This window comes from Oncorhynchus tshawytscha, linkage group LG02 (assembly GCF_018296145.1).
Source record: "Oncorhynchus tshawytscha isolate Ot180627B linkage group LG02, Otsh_v2.0, whole genome shotgun sequence".
Classification (NCBI taxonomy): Eukaryota; Metazoa; Chordata; class Actinopteri; order Salmoniformes; family Salmonidae; genus Oncorhynchus; species Oncorhynchus tshawytscha.
Genome location: NC_056430.1, coordinates 44,924,724 through 44,941,192, shown reverse-complemented (window position 1 = coordinate 44,941,192; position 16,469 = coordinate 44,924,724). Strand labels below are relative to the sequence as shown.

Genomic DNA, 16,469 nt, shown 5'->3' with positions numbered 1-16,469 from the left:
TTGGAGTCACACTCAAAATTAAAGTGGAAAACCACACTACAGGCTGATCCAACTTTGATGTAATGTCCTTAAAACAAGTCAAAATGAGGCTCAGTAGTGTGTGTGGCCTCCACGTGCCTGTATGACCTCCCTACAACGCCTGGGCATGCTCCTGATGAGGTGGCGGATGGTCTCCTGAGGGATCTCCTCCCAGACCTGGACTAAAGCATCCGCCAACTCCTGGACAGTCTGTGGTGCAACGTGGCGTTGGTGGATGGAGCGAGACATGATGTCCCAGATGTGCTCAATTGGATTCAGGTCTGGGGAACGGGCGGGCCAGTCCATAGCATCAATGCCTTCCTCTTGCAGGAACTGCTGACACACTCCAGCCACATGAGGTCTAGTATTGTCTTGCATTAGGAGGAACACAGGGCCAACCGCACCAGCATATAGTCTCACAAGGGGTCTGAGGATCTCATCTCTGTACCTAATGGCAGTCAGGCTACCTCTGGTACCACATGGAGGGCTGTGCGGCCCCACAAAGAAAAGTCACCCCACACCATGACTGACCCACCGCCAAACCGGTCATGCTGGAGGATGTTGCAGGCAGCAGAACGTTCTCCACGGCGTCTCCATACTCTGTCATGTCTGTCACATGTGCTCAGTGTGAACCTGCTTTCATCTGTGAAGAGCACAGGGCGCCAGTGGCGAATTTGCCAATCTTGGTGTTCTCTGGCAAATGCCAAATGTCCTGCACAGTGTTGGGCTGTAAGCACAACCCCCACCTGTGGACGTCAGGCCCTCATACCACCCTTATGGAGTCTGTTTCTGACCGTTTGAGCAGACACATGCACATTTGTGGCCTGCTAGAGGTCATTTTGCAAGGTTCTGGCAGTGCTCTTCCTGCTCCTCCTTGCACAAAGGCAGAGGTAGCGGTCCTGCTGCTGGGTTGTTGCCCTCCTCCACGTCTCCTGATGTACTGGCCTGTCTCCTGGTAGCGCCTCCATGCTCTGGACACCACGCTGACAGACACAGCAAACCTTCCTGCCACAGCTCACATTGATGTGCCATCCTGGATGAGCTGCACTACCTGAGCCACCTGTGTGGGTTGTAGACTCCGTCTCATGCTACCACTAGAGTGAAAGCACCACCAGCATTCAAAGGTGACCAAAACATCAGCCAGGAAGCATAGGAACTGAGAAGTGGTCTGTGGTCACCACCTGCAGAACCACTCCTTTATTGGGGGTGTCTTGCTAATTGCCTATAATTTCCACCTGTTGTCTATTGCATTTGCACAACAGCATGTGAAATGTATTGTCAATCAGTGTTGCATCCTAAGTGGACAGTTTGATTTCACAGAAGTGTGATTGACTTGGAGTTACATTGTGTTGTTTGAGTGTTCCCTTTATTTTTTTGAGCAGTGTACATATATTTTTTTCAACAGGACAAATCTGAGGGGGCACATGCTCCTGTGCCCCCCATGGGCATGACGCCTCTGGACATATCTCACGATGATCTTCATCTTTTTTCATTTACTTTTTTGTTTTGTTTACTAAGATTCATTGATAATCATAAACACGGGATGATATATGATAATCAACAATTGATGACAATAATTATTGTAAGTGAATTAAGTTGTAGAAGTTCAGTGGTAGTTGTGACGATAGTGCATGAGTGGTGGTAGTGTGGAGTCGTTGTAGTGGTATAGTGGGAGTATTTCAGTGATTGTATTTCACTTTAGATTGTTAAAGAGCTCATTCCTGCTCTTCTATATTTGAAGGAGGAACACTTGAAGCGGCGACTTAAAGAGGGCATATGGATGCTGTTTTGAGGGGCTGGCCATTCAAGATCACACCAGTAGTCATGTGGTGATGATTGTTGTTTGGGGTCTTTAAAGTGTGTCGTCTGCGTTTGATGTGAGTGTGTGTGGACGTGTGTGTGTGTGTGTGTGCGCGCGCGTGTGTTTGGCATACGTGTGTGATGTGTGTAAGAGACAGACGTGGCTGCAACCCAATCCCCCTCTCTCTGACTGTCTGCAGCTCAATCCCGGGTCTCTCATGTGTAAACCCTTCGACAACGGGAGACACACTCTTCTCTAATCACAGAGAACACAGGCCCAGACCTGCCCTGGGCAGCCCTGCAAATCACATGGCGTATAGATATTTTGTCATTTTAGTCATTTCTAATCCTTTAAACTGGTAAGAAAGAAGGAAGAAAGAGTCAAGAACCTGTCCTAATTTTCAATAATGGCATGGCAGGAATGAAGCTACCTGTTCAGTGTACCACTCTCAAACAGAAACAGCTCAGTAGAATCTGTGTATTAGTCATCCCGATAATATTGTACAGTGTTGATTCAGAGAATGGTTGATAGCAGGCACAGGTAGCAGGTACGGTGCATTTACTGTAAATAATTATTAGTCGAAGATTTAGGAGAAGAGGGGAAAAGTGTGCTTCCTAGAAGGTGGTTCCACCCTTTAAATACCCTTTATTTAGTGGCCTATATCTTCATTCATTTCTATGATTCTGATGTAGACTGTTTAATCATGGTTGGAAGTGGGGGATTAGGGACAGGAAACAGCAAACAATCATTTCCAGGATGCAGCGCTTTGATTCAGCTCTGAAACAGTAACAATTGCTATTACTGCAACTGACGTTTAGAGGCAGTTTCAACAGTCCCTTCCTTTGAGTGAATGAACAACAGGTTTTTTAGACAATGCTCACTGCATTAATAACAGAAGAATGCTGTGAGGTACTTTTCAACCCAGCTTTTCCCAAACTCTGTCCACCCGTCCTTCATGTTTTTTTGTTTGCTGCCCTAGCACTACACAGCTGATTAAAATCATCAATTAATGACCAAGCTTTGATTGTTTGAGTCAGCTGTCTGGGGTTAGGGCAAAAACCAAAACATGCACCCTTTGGCGTCCCCAGGACTGAGTTTAGGAAACGCTGGATTAAGCTGTCTAAGAGATCAGTGAAGTCTGACTTGACACAACTTAACGCAGTAAGGTCGGGCTTCTCATTGATGTTAAACTATCATTAAACAATCTAATCGCCACTGGGAGTGGGTGTATTTATAAAATACCACACCATGACTGACCCACCGCCAAACCGGTCATGCTGGAGGATGTTGCAGGCAGCAGAACGTTCTCCACGGCGTCTCCATACTCTGTCATGTCTGTCACATGTGCTCAGTGTGAACCTGCTTTCATCTGTGAAGAGCACAGGGCGCCAGTGGCGAATTTGCCAATCTTGGTGTTCTCTGGCAAATGCCAAATGTCCTGCACAGTGTTGGGCTGTAAGCACAACCCCCACCTGTGGACGTCAGGCCCTCATACCACCCTTATGGAGTCTGTTTCTGACCGTTTGAGCAGACACATGCACATTTGTGGCCTGCTAGAGGTCATTTTGCAAGGTTCTGGCAGTGCTCTTCCTGCTCCTCCTTGCACAAAGGCAGAGGTAGCGGTCCTGCTGCTGGGTTGTTGCCCTCCTCCACGTCTCCTGATGTACTGGCCTGTCTCCTGGTAGCGCCTCCATGCTCTGGACACCACGCTGACAGACACAGCAAACCTTCCTGCCACAGCTCACATTGATGTGCCATCCTGGATGAGCTGCACTACCTGAGCCACCTGTGTGGGTTGTAGACTCCGTCTCATGCTACCACTAGAGTGAAAGCACCACCAGCATTCAAAGGTGACCAAAACATCAGCCAGGAAGCATAGGAACTGAGAAGTGGTCTGTGGTCACCACCTGCAGAACCACTCCTTTATTGGGGGTGTCTTGCTAATTGCCTATAATTTCCACCTGTTGTCTATTGCATTTGCACAACAGCATGTGAAATGTATTGTCAATCAGTGTTGCTTCCTAAGTGGACAGTTTGATTTCACAGAAGTGTGATTGACTTGGAGTTACATTGTGTTGTTTGAGTGTTCCCTTTATTTTTTTGAGCAGTGTACATATATTTTTTTCAACAGGACAAATCTGAGGGGGCACATGCTCCTGTGCCCCCCATGGGCATGACGCCTCTGGACATATCTCACGATGATCTTCATCTTTTTTCATTTACTTTTTTGTTTTGTTTACTAAGATTCATTGATAATCATAAACACGGGATGATATATGATAATCAACAATTGATGACAATAATTATTGTAAGTGAATTAAGTTGTAGAAGTTCAGTGGTAGTTGTGACGATAGTGCATGAGTGGTGGTAGTGTGGAGTCGTTGCAGTGGTATAGTGGGAGTATTTCAGTGATTGTATTTCACTTTAGATTGTTAAAGAGCTCATTCCTGCTCTTCTATATTTGAAGGAGGAACACTTGAAGCGGCGACTTAAAGAGGGCATATGGATGCTGTTTTGAGGGGCTGGCCATTCAAGATCACACCAGTAGTCATGTGGCGATGATTGTTGTTTGGGGTCTTTAAAGTGTGTCGTCTGCGTTTGATGTGAGTGTGTGTGGACGTGTGTGTGTGTGTGTGCGCGCGCGTGTGTTTGGCATACGTGTGTGATGTGTGTAAGAGACAGACGTGGCTGCAACCCAATCCCCCTCTCTCTGACTGTCTGCAGCTCAATCCCGGGTCTCTCATGTGTAAACCCTTCGACAACGGGAGACACACTCTTCTCTAATCACAGAGAACACAGGCCCAGACCTGCCCTGGGCAGCCCTGCAAATCACATGGCGTATAGATATTTTGTCATTTTAGTCATTTCTAATCCTTTAAACTGGTAAGAAAGAAGGAAGAAAGAGTCAAGAACCTGTCCTAATTTTCAATAATGGCATGGCAGGAATGAAGCTACCTGTTCAGTGTACCACTCTCAAACAGAAACAGCTCAGTAGAATCTGTGTATTAGTCATCCCGATAATATTGTACAGTGTTGATTCAGAGAATGGTTGATAGCAGGCACAGGTAGCAGGTACGGTGCATTTACTGTAAATAATTATTAGTCGAAGATTTAGGAGAAGAGGGGAAAAGTGTGCTTCCTAGAAGGTGGTTCCACCCTTTAAATACCCTTTATTTAGTGGCCTATATCTTCATTCATTTCTATGATTCTGATGTAGACTGTTTAATCATGGTTGGAAGTGGGGGATTAGGGACAGGAAACAGCAAACAATCATTTCCAGGATGCAGCGCTTTGATTCAGCTCTGAAACAGTAACAATTGCTATTACTGCAACTGACGTTTAGAGGCAGTTTCAACAGTCCCTTCCTTTGAGTGAATGAACAACAGGTTTTTTAGACAATGCTCACTGCATTAATAACAGAAGAATGCTGTGAGGTACTTTTCAACCCAGCTTTTCCCAAACTCTGTCCACCCGTCCTTCATGTTTTTTTGTTTGCTGCCCTAGCACTACACAGCTGATTAAAATCATCAATTAATGACCAAGCTTTGATTGTTTGAGTCAGCTGTCTGGGGTTAGGGCAAAAACCAAAACATGCACCCTTTGGCGTCCCCAGGACTGAGTTTAGGAAACGCTGGATTAAGCTGTCTAAGAGATCAGTGAAGTCTGACTTGACACAACTTAACGCAGTAAGGTCGGGCTTCTCATTGATGTTAAACTATCATTAAACAATCTAATCGCCACTGGGAGTGGGTGTATTTATAAAATACCACACCTGCGATACTTCTTTAAGCCAAAAACAATATCTTCATCTCAGTTGATCTCCCACCCATCTCTTTGTGGGTGGGGCGTCCAGGGGTGAGAGTAGGTAATACCTGGGATCCACCTCCCACCTGACACACTGCTACAGAAGACAGCATTACCGACCACACCATCACGGAACACCTGAGAGGAACCACGCCGAGGTCTTCACCCCAGACAGAGAACCCCAGGCTGGGTAGGCCTGGTGCTGGTGCTAAATGTGGAGGACCCTGAGTATCCCTGAGTATCACCTGTTCATCTGAAGGTAAGATGGAGAGAGTAGAATGAAGACATCCGCAATGGAGAAAACACATTTGACTTTCTGGAGTACGTACGATACCATGCAAATACATTCCATGACCTGGGACATGTGACATGTAAATAATGCAGGGTGAAGACGTATTTTGTGTGGCCAGTCCACACAGTAAATATCTACAGTAAATATAAATGATTTGTTCAAAATTTTCTGTCATTAGGTTATACCCAATATAAAAACCAATGTAAAATGCAATGGACATCATCGTCTGCATTGTACATGATGCTTTAATATTTAATATGATCTCTTGTGTCTTTGGTAATGTGTAGAGTATAGATCATAGAATATAGATAGTATAGGTAGATCATCTCAAGTCCTATAGATGATATTCGTGCCATTGTACTTATGAATAGTAAGTCATTATAACTATGCATGTATTACTGTGTATATATTCTAGCTAAGTCTGAACACTTTGAATGCAAGGACAAGCTCATCATACATGATTCCTCATCTTTACTTCACTCTGGGGTAGTTTTTCCCCAAGCACTACAAGGACACAGCGTGCCGATGGTGGTGTGTGTGTCTGTGTTTGTGTCTATGGCTCTGGGTGTGTTAATTTTCACTTCAAAAGACATATACAACTGTCAAAGTTATATACAATAACTCTCGCCTTCAAATGCTTAAGTGGTTTTGGCAGACGTTCCAAACTGTCTTTGGGAAATCCAACACTGGCTTAAAGAGAGGGGAATTCCTTCTCTCTCTCTCTCTCTCTCTCTTCTCTCCTCTCTTTTCTCTCTCTTCTCTCTCTCTTCTCTCTTCTCTCTTCTCTCTCTCTTCTCTCTATTTCTGCCTCTCTCTTCTTCTGTGCAGCAGCCAGGGATGCAAGTCTCTGTAGAGAGAGCGAAGGAGAAGACGAAAAGGAGGGAGGAGGAGAGAGGGATTAGAAGATATTTCAAGATTATTGAGGAAAACTACAGTTCTGCCCACAACGTTAACGCTTTCGTGTTCATTGTTGCTTCTCAGATCAATTGACTTTTGATTAAAAAATAAAGTAGAAGTAGGGGAGAGTGGGGTATGTTGAGCCATTTCTTACATTCAGCATCACTACATCAAGCTAAATATAGTATTCCTCCTAACAACGAATATCTACATATATTTCAGGATGTTGTGTATTCCTGGAAATAATCAGAATTCATGTAAACTAAACATTTTTTAAATAGCTTGTCCAAGAAAAGTGATCTCTTGGCACGACTTAGTTAGGGACAGGGTAAATTGAGCCGCCTTGGGGTAAGTGGGCTATGGTGTTCTGTGACAGTGGGGTGATGATGCTAGTAGGTCAAAGGTTAATTCATGGTATTGGGGTGTGGTATACTGTATATTTTAAATGTATGCCTACATTCAGATATAGATCTCTCTGTTCAATATCTCTTCCATTTCTTGACCAGTAATCTGGGACAGGGATGGTGTTTACATGTGCCAATTCGTAGGCAAATTCTCTGCATTTGAGGCTACTAAGCCCATGAAATTGGTCTGCGAGATTCTTGATATGATTAGCGAGCTCAGACTCCATATCTTCAGCTAAACTCTTGTGTGTCTCTGCTACTCTCTCATAGCTTCTCTTTCGCACAGATACATGTTTGTTTTCTTTTTTGTCAATGTGCCTCTTCAGTTTCACTATCTAAGGTTCCATCCAATTGGCGACAGATTTTCATGCAACTATTTAAAAAATATGCATTAAAACAATATGAACATTTTCACACCAGATTGATATAAGGCTATAAGCGCATTGCGGATATAAGGCTGTGCATGATGTCGTAGTGCACGTACAAATAACTTTTGTGGTTAAATTTTCATGTACCGAATAAAATAAAATAAAAGTTAAATGAGTTTAAATGCATCTTCAACTCTACTACTGATGACTTTGTCATGAAAAATGTTGCTGTTTAAAGCTAATGTGGCCACTCTGGTCTTTACATGCTTGCCAACAGCTCGCTGCTACAGAGCTGGTGTAGCCTACATTATGAGATTATTATGGACAAAAGAGCAATATTTTTTTTATTTGTCAAATGGCAGCCAAGCTACAATCATTATGTCACCAGAATAAGACCCTCAATATTTATTGGAAAGGAGCATCAAGTTCTTCAGCGTTTTTAGTCATGAATCTTGCTCTGGAGGCAGCTCTACAGAGTGGTCACTAGCTGGCACATAAAATCAGATTTTTAAACCTAAACCTAACCTTGACCCTAACCTTAACCGCACTGCTAAGCCTAATACCTAACTTAAATCGTTTACGTGACTTTTTACAACAATAGCCAATTTTGACCCTGCAGCTGACCTATCTGAGTGGTAATCGGCTCAGTTCTGCCTCCAGGAAAAGATAACTCGCATAATTCATTTTAGAGACGCAAAAAATCCCACCTTGTCTAGCGTATATGGTTTTGTCGACATTTGTAAAGTTTCCCGACAATTTTGCTGTGTCCATCAAGCCAGTCGTGGAATGCTTTATCCAACATGTACTTTACTCACATAAAAAGGTTGGATGGAAACCTGGTTATTCAGCCAATTTTTTTCGCCCTTGCTGCTGCTCAAATGGACGTCCTTTTCTCCCTTCCTTGACTGCTCTCTCAAGAATCTCGAGCAGTGCTAGACCCCGGCTTGTTTTACGTTTCTATACACGGGGCATGATGATGTTTGCTCTGTAACAATAAAAATAGTTCATATGCATGACACATTGCAGGCATACTATACATATTATTATGCATAAAACAGACAAAAACAAATCATAATTTATATGGGGTATGGTGGCCATTGGCTCACCTTATCCTAAAGCAAACATTTTGACTATATTAGCCCACACAGCTACAACGATGCACTTCATGCTTGGTTTAGGACCTCATATTGTAGCTTATAGAGACCCCAGCTGATATATAAAGCAATCTACTTTGGTTTAGATACAATCATCATGAACCCTATAACACAGTGAATCATTTAAGTAAAAAAAACTTTTAACCTAACTTGCTTACCATTTTTTTCCGTGTGGTTTCTTCCTTTACAGACTCCATGAAATGGTGACCTCACCCTAAATATTTGGTCACATGATACATTTTGTGTATGGTTTCCTCGAAACAAGGGGTGGCTCAACTTACCCCCACTCTCCCCTACAACAAAGCCAGATACTAGTCTTGGATTTGCATACTTTCAGTGTGATTGTAAATGTTCTGATTTTCAGGTAACGGTAAAGATCTTCCTTTGGTTTCTTAGCACAAAGTGCAGCTATCTAATCCCTTACTTCTGAAGTGTGTATAGCCTCATTGCTTCTTTAAATACATGCAACAGTCATTATTATCTTCAAAACCTCCTGTGTTTGACTGGGCGGCTCGTTGAACTCAGTTCTAACCTCTCATCCGGTCTTAATTCACTTCCACAGATCTACAAGAGGAGAGTGTTTGATCATGAAGCTCCACCTTGTTTCTCCTTCTACTTGAGGTGAACAAGTTCACCAGAAAACTGGATGCCACAAGTGGAGGAAACTCAAAACTCGCTGCTCCGATTCCTTATTCATCCATTTGTCTTAAGAGTCTCTCTCTCTGTTCACACCATCACCATGAGTGCTGTCTTCTCCCACCCCTTCGTAGACCAGCGGCCCACCTACCTAAACAGAGGCAGCAGCCTGCCGTATGGTCTGTCTCCCTCTAGTGGCTACTCTGAAAACCGCCCAAACACCCACTCCAACCGCCTCCACTCTGGCTCTGACCCTCTGGCCCACACAGTGCCCTTCCTCCTCTACCCCACCACAATGGACCCTGGAGGCCTCTATGAAGCCTCGTTCCGGGGCCCCGGAGGCCCCAATCTCCTCCCCTACCTGTCCCCATTCCACCACGGGCACTTTGGGGTGTACGAGTGCCCCTTCGAGCCAGCGTTCATCCAGAAGCGTAACGAGCGGGAGCGTCAGAGGGTGAAGTGTGTGAACCAGGGCTATGCCAAGCTGAGGGACCACCTGCCCGGGGGTGTCAGTGAGAAGAGGCTCAGTAAAGTGGAGACACTGAGGGCAGCAATTAATTATATTAAATACCTGCAGGGGCTGGTGGAGGGACAGGGGAAGGGCAGAGATGGGTATGAGGGGGGACAGGTGTGCCACAGCCCCAGTTCTGCCCACTGTAGGACGGAGGACTCGGACCACAGCAATGGGGGGTCACCTCACTCTCTCTCAGACTCCTCCTCTTCCTCCGCGGGGATAGACTGTGAGGAGTCAGCGGGCTCTGGGACCTAGATGATTGTGGTTAGTATAGTTTGTGAGCGAGACTGTGGATAGACGTTTGTGGATTGAGGTAGGACTTCCCTCTCTCCAAGGACTGCTCACGAAAACATCAAACCCTGAGCACGAAGACATATAATTTAAGACTTTTCCAGTAGATACTATGTAATGTATTGGCACTGTGTCTTGTTTTTTTGCCACTAAAATGTTTTACCAAACCACTTTCAGATGCTGATTATGTTAAAGAAGATGTCATGAACACTTTAGATTTGAAGATAAACATCTGAAACTCAGAAAGCAATCCCAGCTAGCACATAACATTCTGAGAACAGCTCTAAGTTTTTAGAGCTTGGTGAGACCGTGGATGTCCTATGGTTATTTTGCACACAGCCTTCCATCAACTCTTTGGGAATGGTGCATAGTTGTTTGGCTTTGGAATAGTCTCCGCTCATTTCAGGAACCTGATTAAAACAAAATCTTACGATTTCATTACATTAAAAGAAAGTTTCTGAAATGGTCAAACAGGGTTACATTTCATTTCAATTTTGGTAATTATCTTGGAATGTTCTTTAACTGGTTCGACGAGGGGAATGTTCTCAACTAGTTCAGAGAATGTTAAGAAACAATGTTCTTCTGTGGGAATTTCGGTACTTTAGCATAACGTTTCTTACAGGTTTCCTCATGGTTCTATTTAAAGTCACGTTCTCAAATTGTTCCAAGAACGTGAAGAAAACTTTCCATAAAAAAACACACCAAAAAAACATTTGATGCTGAGAACATACACATTCCATTCTCAGCCTCAACAAAACTCTCTATCCACTATCCTGTTAAGTGTGTTCAGGTGTGTTGGCTGTGCCCACTAATTGGCCACACCTGATCTTATTGAGTGCTTTTTTCCTTTGAAATGGGGTCTGTCTGAACAGACTAAAATAAACAGCCTTGTATGCATAAAAAACTATGCATGCTAGCTCCATCCTGGTGGCGCAGTAGTCTAATTCAATGAATAGAGAAGAGAAGATTATAGGCTTGAATCTCACTAAATAAAAAAATCTATAATAAATATGTTTGCATGATTAATGCCTAAGGAAAGGAATTTCCATGTGTCCTAATTGTGCTTGGATTTCAAGAAGTAAACCCCAAATAAGATAGCAGTGTTATTAAAAGACTTTCAGTGAAAGTTTTAAGGAAGTTATTCAAAAACCTCAAAATAACCTCTAATTTCAGTTCTCAGAGCGTTAATAAAACCTCCCAGGAAAACGTTCAAGGAACCAGGATAAAATGTTCTCAGAACCTCTCTGCAACCTAAAAATAACAGTCCCAGAACAGTCAAAATGTTCACTTCTGTTCTCAGAACGTTTAAAAAACATTCAGTTCCTACAACCAATGTGAAACTAAAAACATACGTTTCCACAACTTCCAAGGATCCAAATGTGTTAATTGGGATGAATTCAAGTATGCAATGTTTATTGTGTTTCAAAATGAAAAACTGACCATTGTAGCAACACGTTACTGTTATCAAAAGAAACTGTATTGCCCAAAACAACTGTAGTTAATTTTATTACAGCGCATGACATCTTTTGGAAATTTCAGGTGATATTAAGTCACAAAACTGGTAATAAAGTAATGTCATTCCTCTTTTCACAAATAGAGTTTTTGGAAAAGAAACAGATTGGGACAACTGATACTTGGATGCAATTTTTTGGGGGGGTTAGACAGTATTCATAATGGTGTTAATCTAATTACTCTAATTTGTTGTAGTACTGTAGTTCACCATAATTGTGCTCATTCCTCAGACCTGGGGCCTGTCGTTAATGTTTGGTTGCTGTGTTTGCGTTCTATATATACAAAGCCTTTCACAAACCCTGTTATATAATAAAAAGCATTGGGCATGATAGAGCACACATTGATACCATAAATAATATTTGTTTCATCATAAGAGTCACCAACTGTTGACACAGATCTCACTGGCAATAATTCACAGACACGTTTCCCACCATCGAGTCCATTCTATGATGTTAACTCTACTTCCAAAACATACATGTCAGAGGTCATGAAGGGTTAGGTCAACCAATGAGGGGACACCCCAACTCCGTTGGGCATTGTAGTAGCCATCATGTCTGTGAAGGCCAATAAAAAAAATGTGAAAGTCAAATAGCACAAACAATGTCGGGGGACTCAGTGTTACAACCAATGACAGGACATCACTCCAACCCTGTTAGCCAATGACACGATACTACTGTAGGGCCGACAACAACATAGTATATGCCTTACGCTGCCTTAACCTTCACTCTTGGTAAATGTCCCCCCCCCCCTTCCGACACCCCCTCCCCAGAATGACACTCATTGTCTATATTTATTCTCTCCGCTGACCAACTGTTCCTCCAACCAATACACAGGCACAGGTCTGTCATCTCAGAAAGGGAGAGAGAGAGGGGGAATGCCCGAGAAAGAGTACAGGGAGATATAGACAACAGAGAGGAGAGAGGAGTGTTGTGGAAGAAACGAGTGCCTACCCAGCAGGTTATGAAGAGGACCAGTAGGACCTGGACTAGCTGAGCAGGTGAATCGCTAGCTGACCTGGTGGAATACTGCACTGAAAGCAACCATCTTCACTTGGGCTAGGATCTGGACGACCAGGTCAAGTTGGGGGTACAGTAGCTGGCTGGCTGAAGAGGCCATTTTAGCGACCATCTTCACTTCCTCCAAATTCCCCAGGTAGAGCCAATATGGCGGAGAGTGGCGGCGAGCCTAACCTGCAGTCCTACATTATGGACGAGGAAACTCTGAAGAGGAAGCAGAAGGAGAAGCTGAAGAAGCTCCTGGCCACGGGGGGAAACCCTCGGCCCGCACGCTCCCTCTTCTTCCTCACATTGAAGAACCCCTTCCGCAAGGCTGCCATCAACATTGTGGAATGGAAGTATCCTTTAGGGGTCAGTGGTCAAGGGTCAGGGGTTAGAGGTCAGGAGGTTGTGGGAACAGGAAACGGTTGTCACTAGATAACCATGCTCAGAGTTGTGTGTAGAAATGATGTAGCCTGGTCCCAGATCTGTTTGTGTTGCCTTGTCAACACAGCACAAACAGGCTAGATAAGAAAGGTTATTAAACCATGAAGCATGGTCAAGCTGTTAGAAATAATGGCACAGTGCGTTCACACCATAAATGTCTAACATGGCCAGATAGTGAAGCCTGTCTGTGGATTGTCGGTATAGCAAATTATTGTTTATGACATGGATACATTTGGTCTTGTATTGATGGTCAATGCAACCCAGCAGTGTTTCCCACATCGTGCCCCAAGCCCAGTTTCTATTGAGGTCATGGATAGCAACTGGGTTGTTAGAGAGTTAAGGCTTTGTGTATTTGCTGGATGACAGAGAAGTATTTGAACAGCTAATCAAATGGCTACCTAGACTATTTTCATTGCCCCCCTTTTTTACGCTGCTGCTACTCTCTGTTTATTATCTATGCATAGTTACTTTAACTCAACCTACATGTACATATTACCTCAATTACCTTGACTAACTGGTGCCCCCGCACATTGACTCTGTACCGGTACCACCTGTATATAGCCTCGCTAATGTTATTTTACTGCTACTCTTTAATTAATTGTTTCTTAAATGTTTTATTTTTTACTGATCTATACACTTATTTTTCTTCAAACTGCATTGTTGGTTAAGGGCTCGTAAGCAAGCATTTCATTGTAAGGTCTACCTACAGCTGTTGTATTCAGCAAATGCAATTGGATTTGATTTGATTTGTTTTGAATGGGTGGTAGCAGCCGTGCGTCTGGGAACAACTGCTTCAGGGGTCTGAGGCATGGCTGCCATCGTGACGAGTCAACACTTTATAAAGCACCCCCCCGTTGAGTCTCGTATTGTCTTGTAGTGAATAAGGTGACAGACGGCTGGACCATATCTCTGTATAGCCGTAGAGTTAGAGCCACTCTGATACGCTCACACATTACAGGACAACACACACGTTATAACCACGGGACACAGCCCTTACATTTTCTGGTGGTCCAGTCCTGTATGCAGATATGCTGAACTGTAGGTTCAGGTTGATGACTACGGGTTTCAGAACAACATGCAGTAGCATCAGGGTAGAGCGGAGACGACCCATATTGGGTGGTGACAGGAACACAACAAAGAGTACATTTCTGTTAGAATCATCTTGTAAATGCAAATTGTCTCGAGGACAAATCCACAACAGCTCAGAATCACAATTGAACCGTGGGCGTACCATAGACTCCCACATCCAAGGTTACAGTTCTGTTTTGGCAGTGAGTAATGACTGTGGCTGCAGCAACGGTCCACTGAGATGTTATAATCCAGTGAAGCTGTTGATGGATATTTTTTGACATGTAAAGTATGAGTTTGTTATAGCGACAGTGTGATGATATTCCTGGGGACGGACGGACAGCTGTCCTCCCACGTCACAGCCTAAAAACAGACGCGCTAAGCTAAGAGAATGCTGCCTCAGACACAGACTGGTGGTGGAATTGGGTACTGCAGTCAGAGAGGGGAACACCAGCATGCTAACTAGAATATTTGTTTTATTTAACTAGGAAAGTCAGTTAAGAACAAATTCTTATTTACAATGACGACCCAGGAACAGTGGGTTAACTGCTTTGTTCAGGGGGAGATCGACAGATTTGTACCATGTCAGCTCGGGGACTCAATCTAGCAACCTTTAGGTTACTGGCCCAACACTCTAACCACTAGGCTACCTGCCACCCCCAAGTTGCAGTTGATTATCCACGGTATTACCCTTATTAAAGCTTTGCACTATTACACACCCAGGAGTGCAACATTGCACAGCATTGACCGTTTTGAATGTGCTGTACTGAAGGGACCCAGATATTTGAACTCTCCACCATCTTTACCACAGGTGCCGACATAAATAGATCCGATTATCTTCTAACTGACCCATTGTTGGCCTCAAATGTCTCCCAGTGTGTTTTCAATACCCTTGGCTATATGGGGAAGTCCCTATTGAGGGGTTGCACACACTGTACATCAGTTCAACTGAAACAGACTCACCTTATTGATATGTTTGACATTTTGTGATTCAGATGCATGGCCAATATTGCTAGTTATGGTTACTCTGTCAATAGTTATCCTGTAACTGACACAAAACTAGCACAAGCACTAGTTTCCTGCAACATGAAGTCTACAGTGGCATGTTAAACCGTGCACCTTATGGTTATTTAGATTGTGAACGTTGGTGGGTAAGGTTGAAAGATCTCACTGAGATGCATGTGTACTTCCTGTAGGCATTGTATGGTGGAAGAGCTATCCATATCCATCCATATCGCTTGGTTAGGTAACATCAGTTTGGATAAGAAAGGAAAATATCCCGCAAAGTATCTAATGGTATATTTTAAAAGGATATTATTTCCTACACCCTGCAGTTCTGTGATCTGCTGGATGTGTATAATGTCGCTTGAACCTTTCCTGAGCGTTCCCCATCAGACCGTTTGAGATCATCATCCTGCTGACCATCTTTGCCAACTGTGTGGCCCTGGCTGTGTTCCTGCCCATGCCTGAGGAGGACAGCAATAACACCAACAGCAACCTGGTGAGTCTGGACCCAATACACACCATCTCATATGGATTGAAAGTGATGGAGATCGTAATACTGCTAGTTGGGGTTTAATTAATTTAGGTTGGGAAGCAGGGTTCTATTTCAAATACTTGTTTTGATGTCTCACTATGGGATTTGCTGTCGGAGATAGACAGGTCGAGTGGCAAATGAGGTGAGCCCCTCCCTCTTTATAAGGTGCCACTCACCCCACCCTCTGGTCATTCTCACTTTCTTCCTTGCGAAGATCCCTACACTCTCTGAAGCTCTCCTCAGCACGACTTGACCCCTGTCTCCTTGCTTAACTGTTCACAGGCGAACCGCGAGGTTATGCTGCCAAACGTAGGACCTCAGCTCTCGCCCTTTGTGTTGAGTACTGACCGAAAGGAACATTATTGCTTAGAATAGAATTCTAATTCTCTGATTGCAGCTAGCGTCACACGGCTAGCTACTGATACTTGGCTAGCGCAAGCCACAAGGCCTAGCTAATCCAGCTAGCTCGCTGCAAGGCCAGCTAAGCACCACTAGCTTTTCTACCTGCAAGGGTAAACATGGCTAGCTCTCCTCTCTCGTTTAGCTCAACCTGTGTTCACTCGTTTTGTGTTGACTAAACGGACCAATCCAGCCTCACCAGCGTGGCGGTCAAGAGACTGCCACGCTTGAGGTCACCGACAGACTGCAACACGCTCTTCTTCATGTTAGGCGAACGCTAGCTAGCTACAACTAGCTTCGCAGCTATACACGGCTAGCACTCTCTTAACCCG

The 16,469-nt window shown here is 43.9% G+C and overlaps 1 protein-coding gene and 1 pseudogene across 1 annotated transcript; both read left to right on the top strand.

Moving 5' to 3' along the window:
• Positions 1 to 5,353: 5,353 nt before the first annotated feature.
• Positions 5,354 to 11,945, top strand: LOC112244878 (achaete-scute homolog 5-like). The gene is made up of 2 exons (XM_024412726.2): positions 5,354 to 5,882; positions 9,301 to 11,945. Exon 2 carries the CDS (start codon positions 9,385 to 9,387, stop codon positions 10,141 to 10,143), a length of 759 nt encoding a protein of 252 aa, XP_024268494.1. The 5' UTR covers positions 5,354 to 5,882; positions 9,301 to 9,384; the 3' UTR covers positions 10,144 to 11,945.
• Positions 11,946 to 12,527: 582 nt separating this feature from the next.
• LOC112244815 overlaps positions 12,528 to 16,469 on the top strand; it is a 35,106-nt pseudogene continuing 31,164 nt past the window's right edge.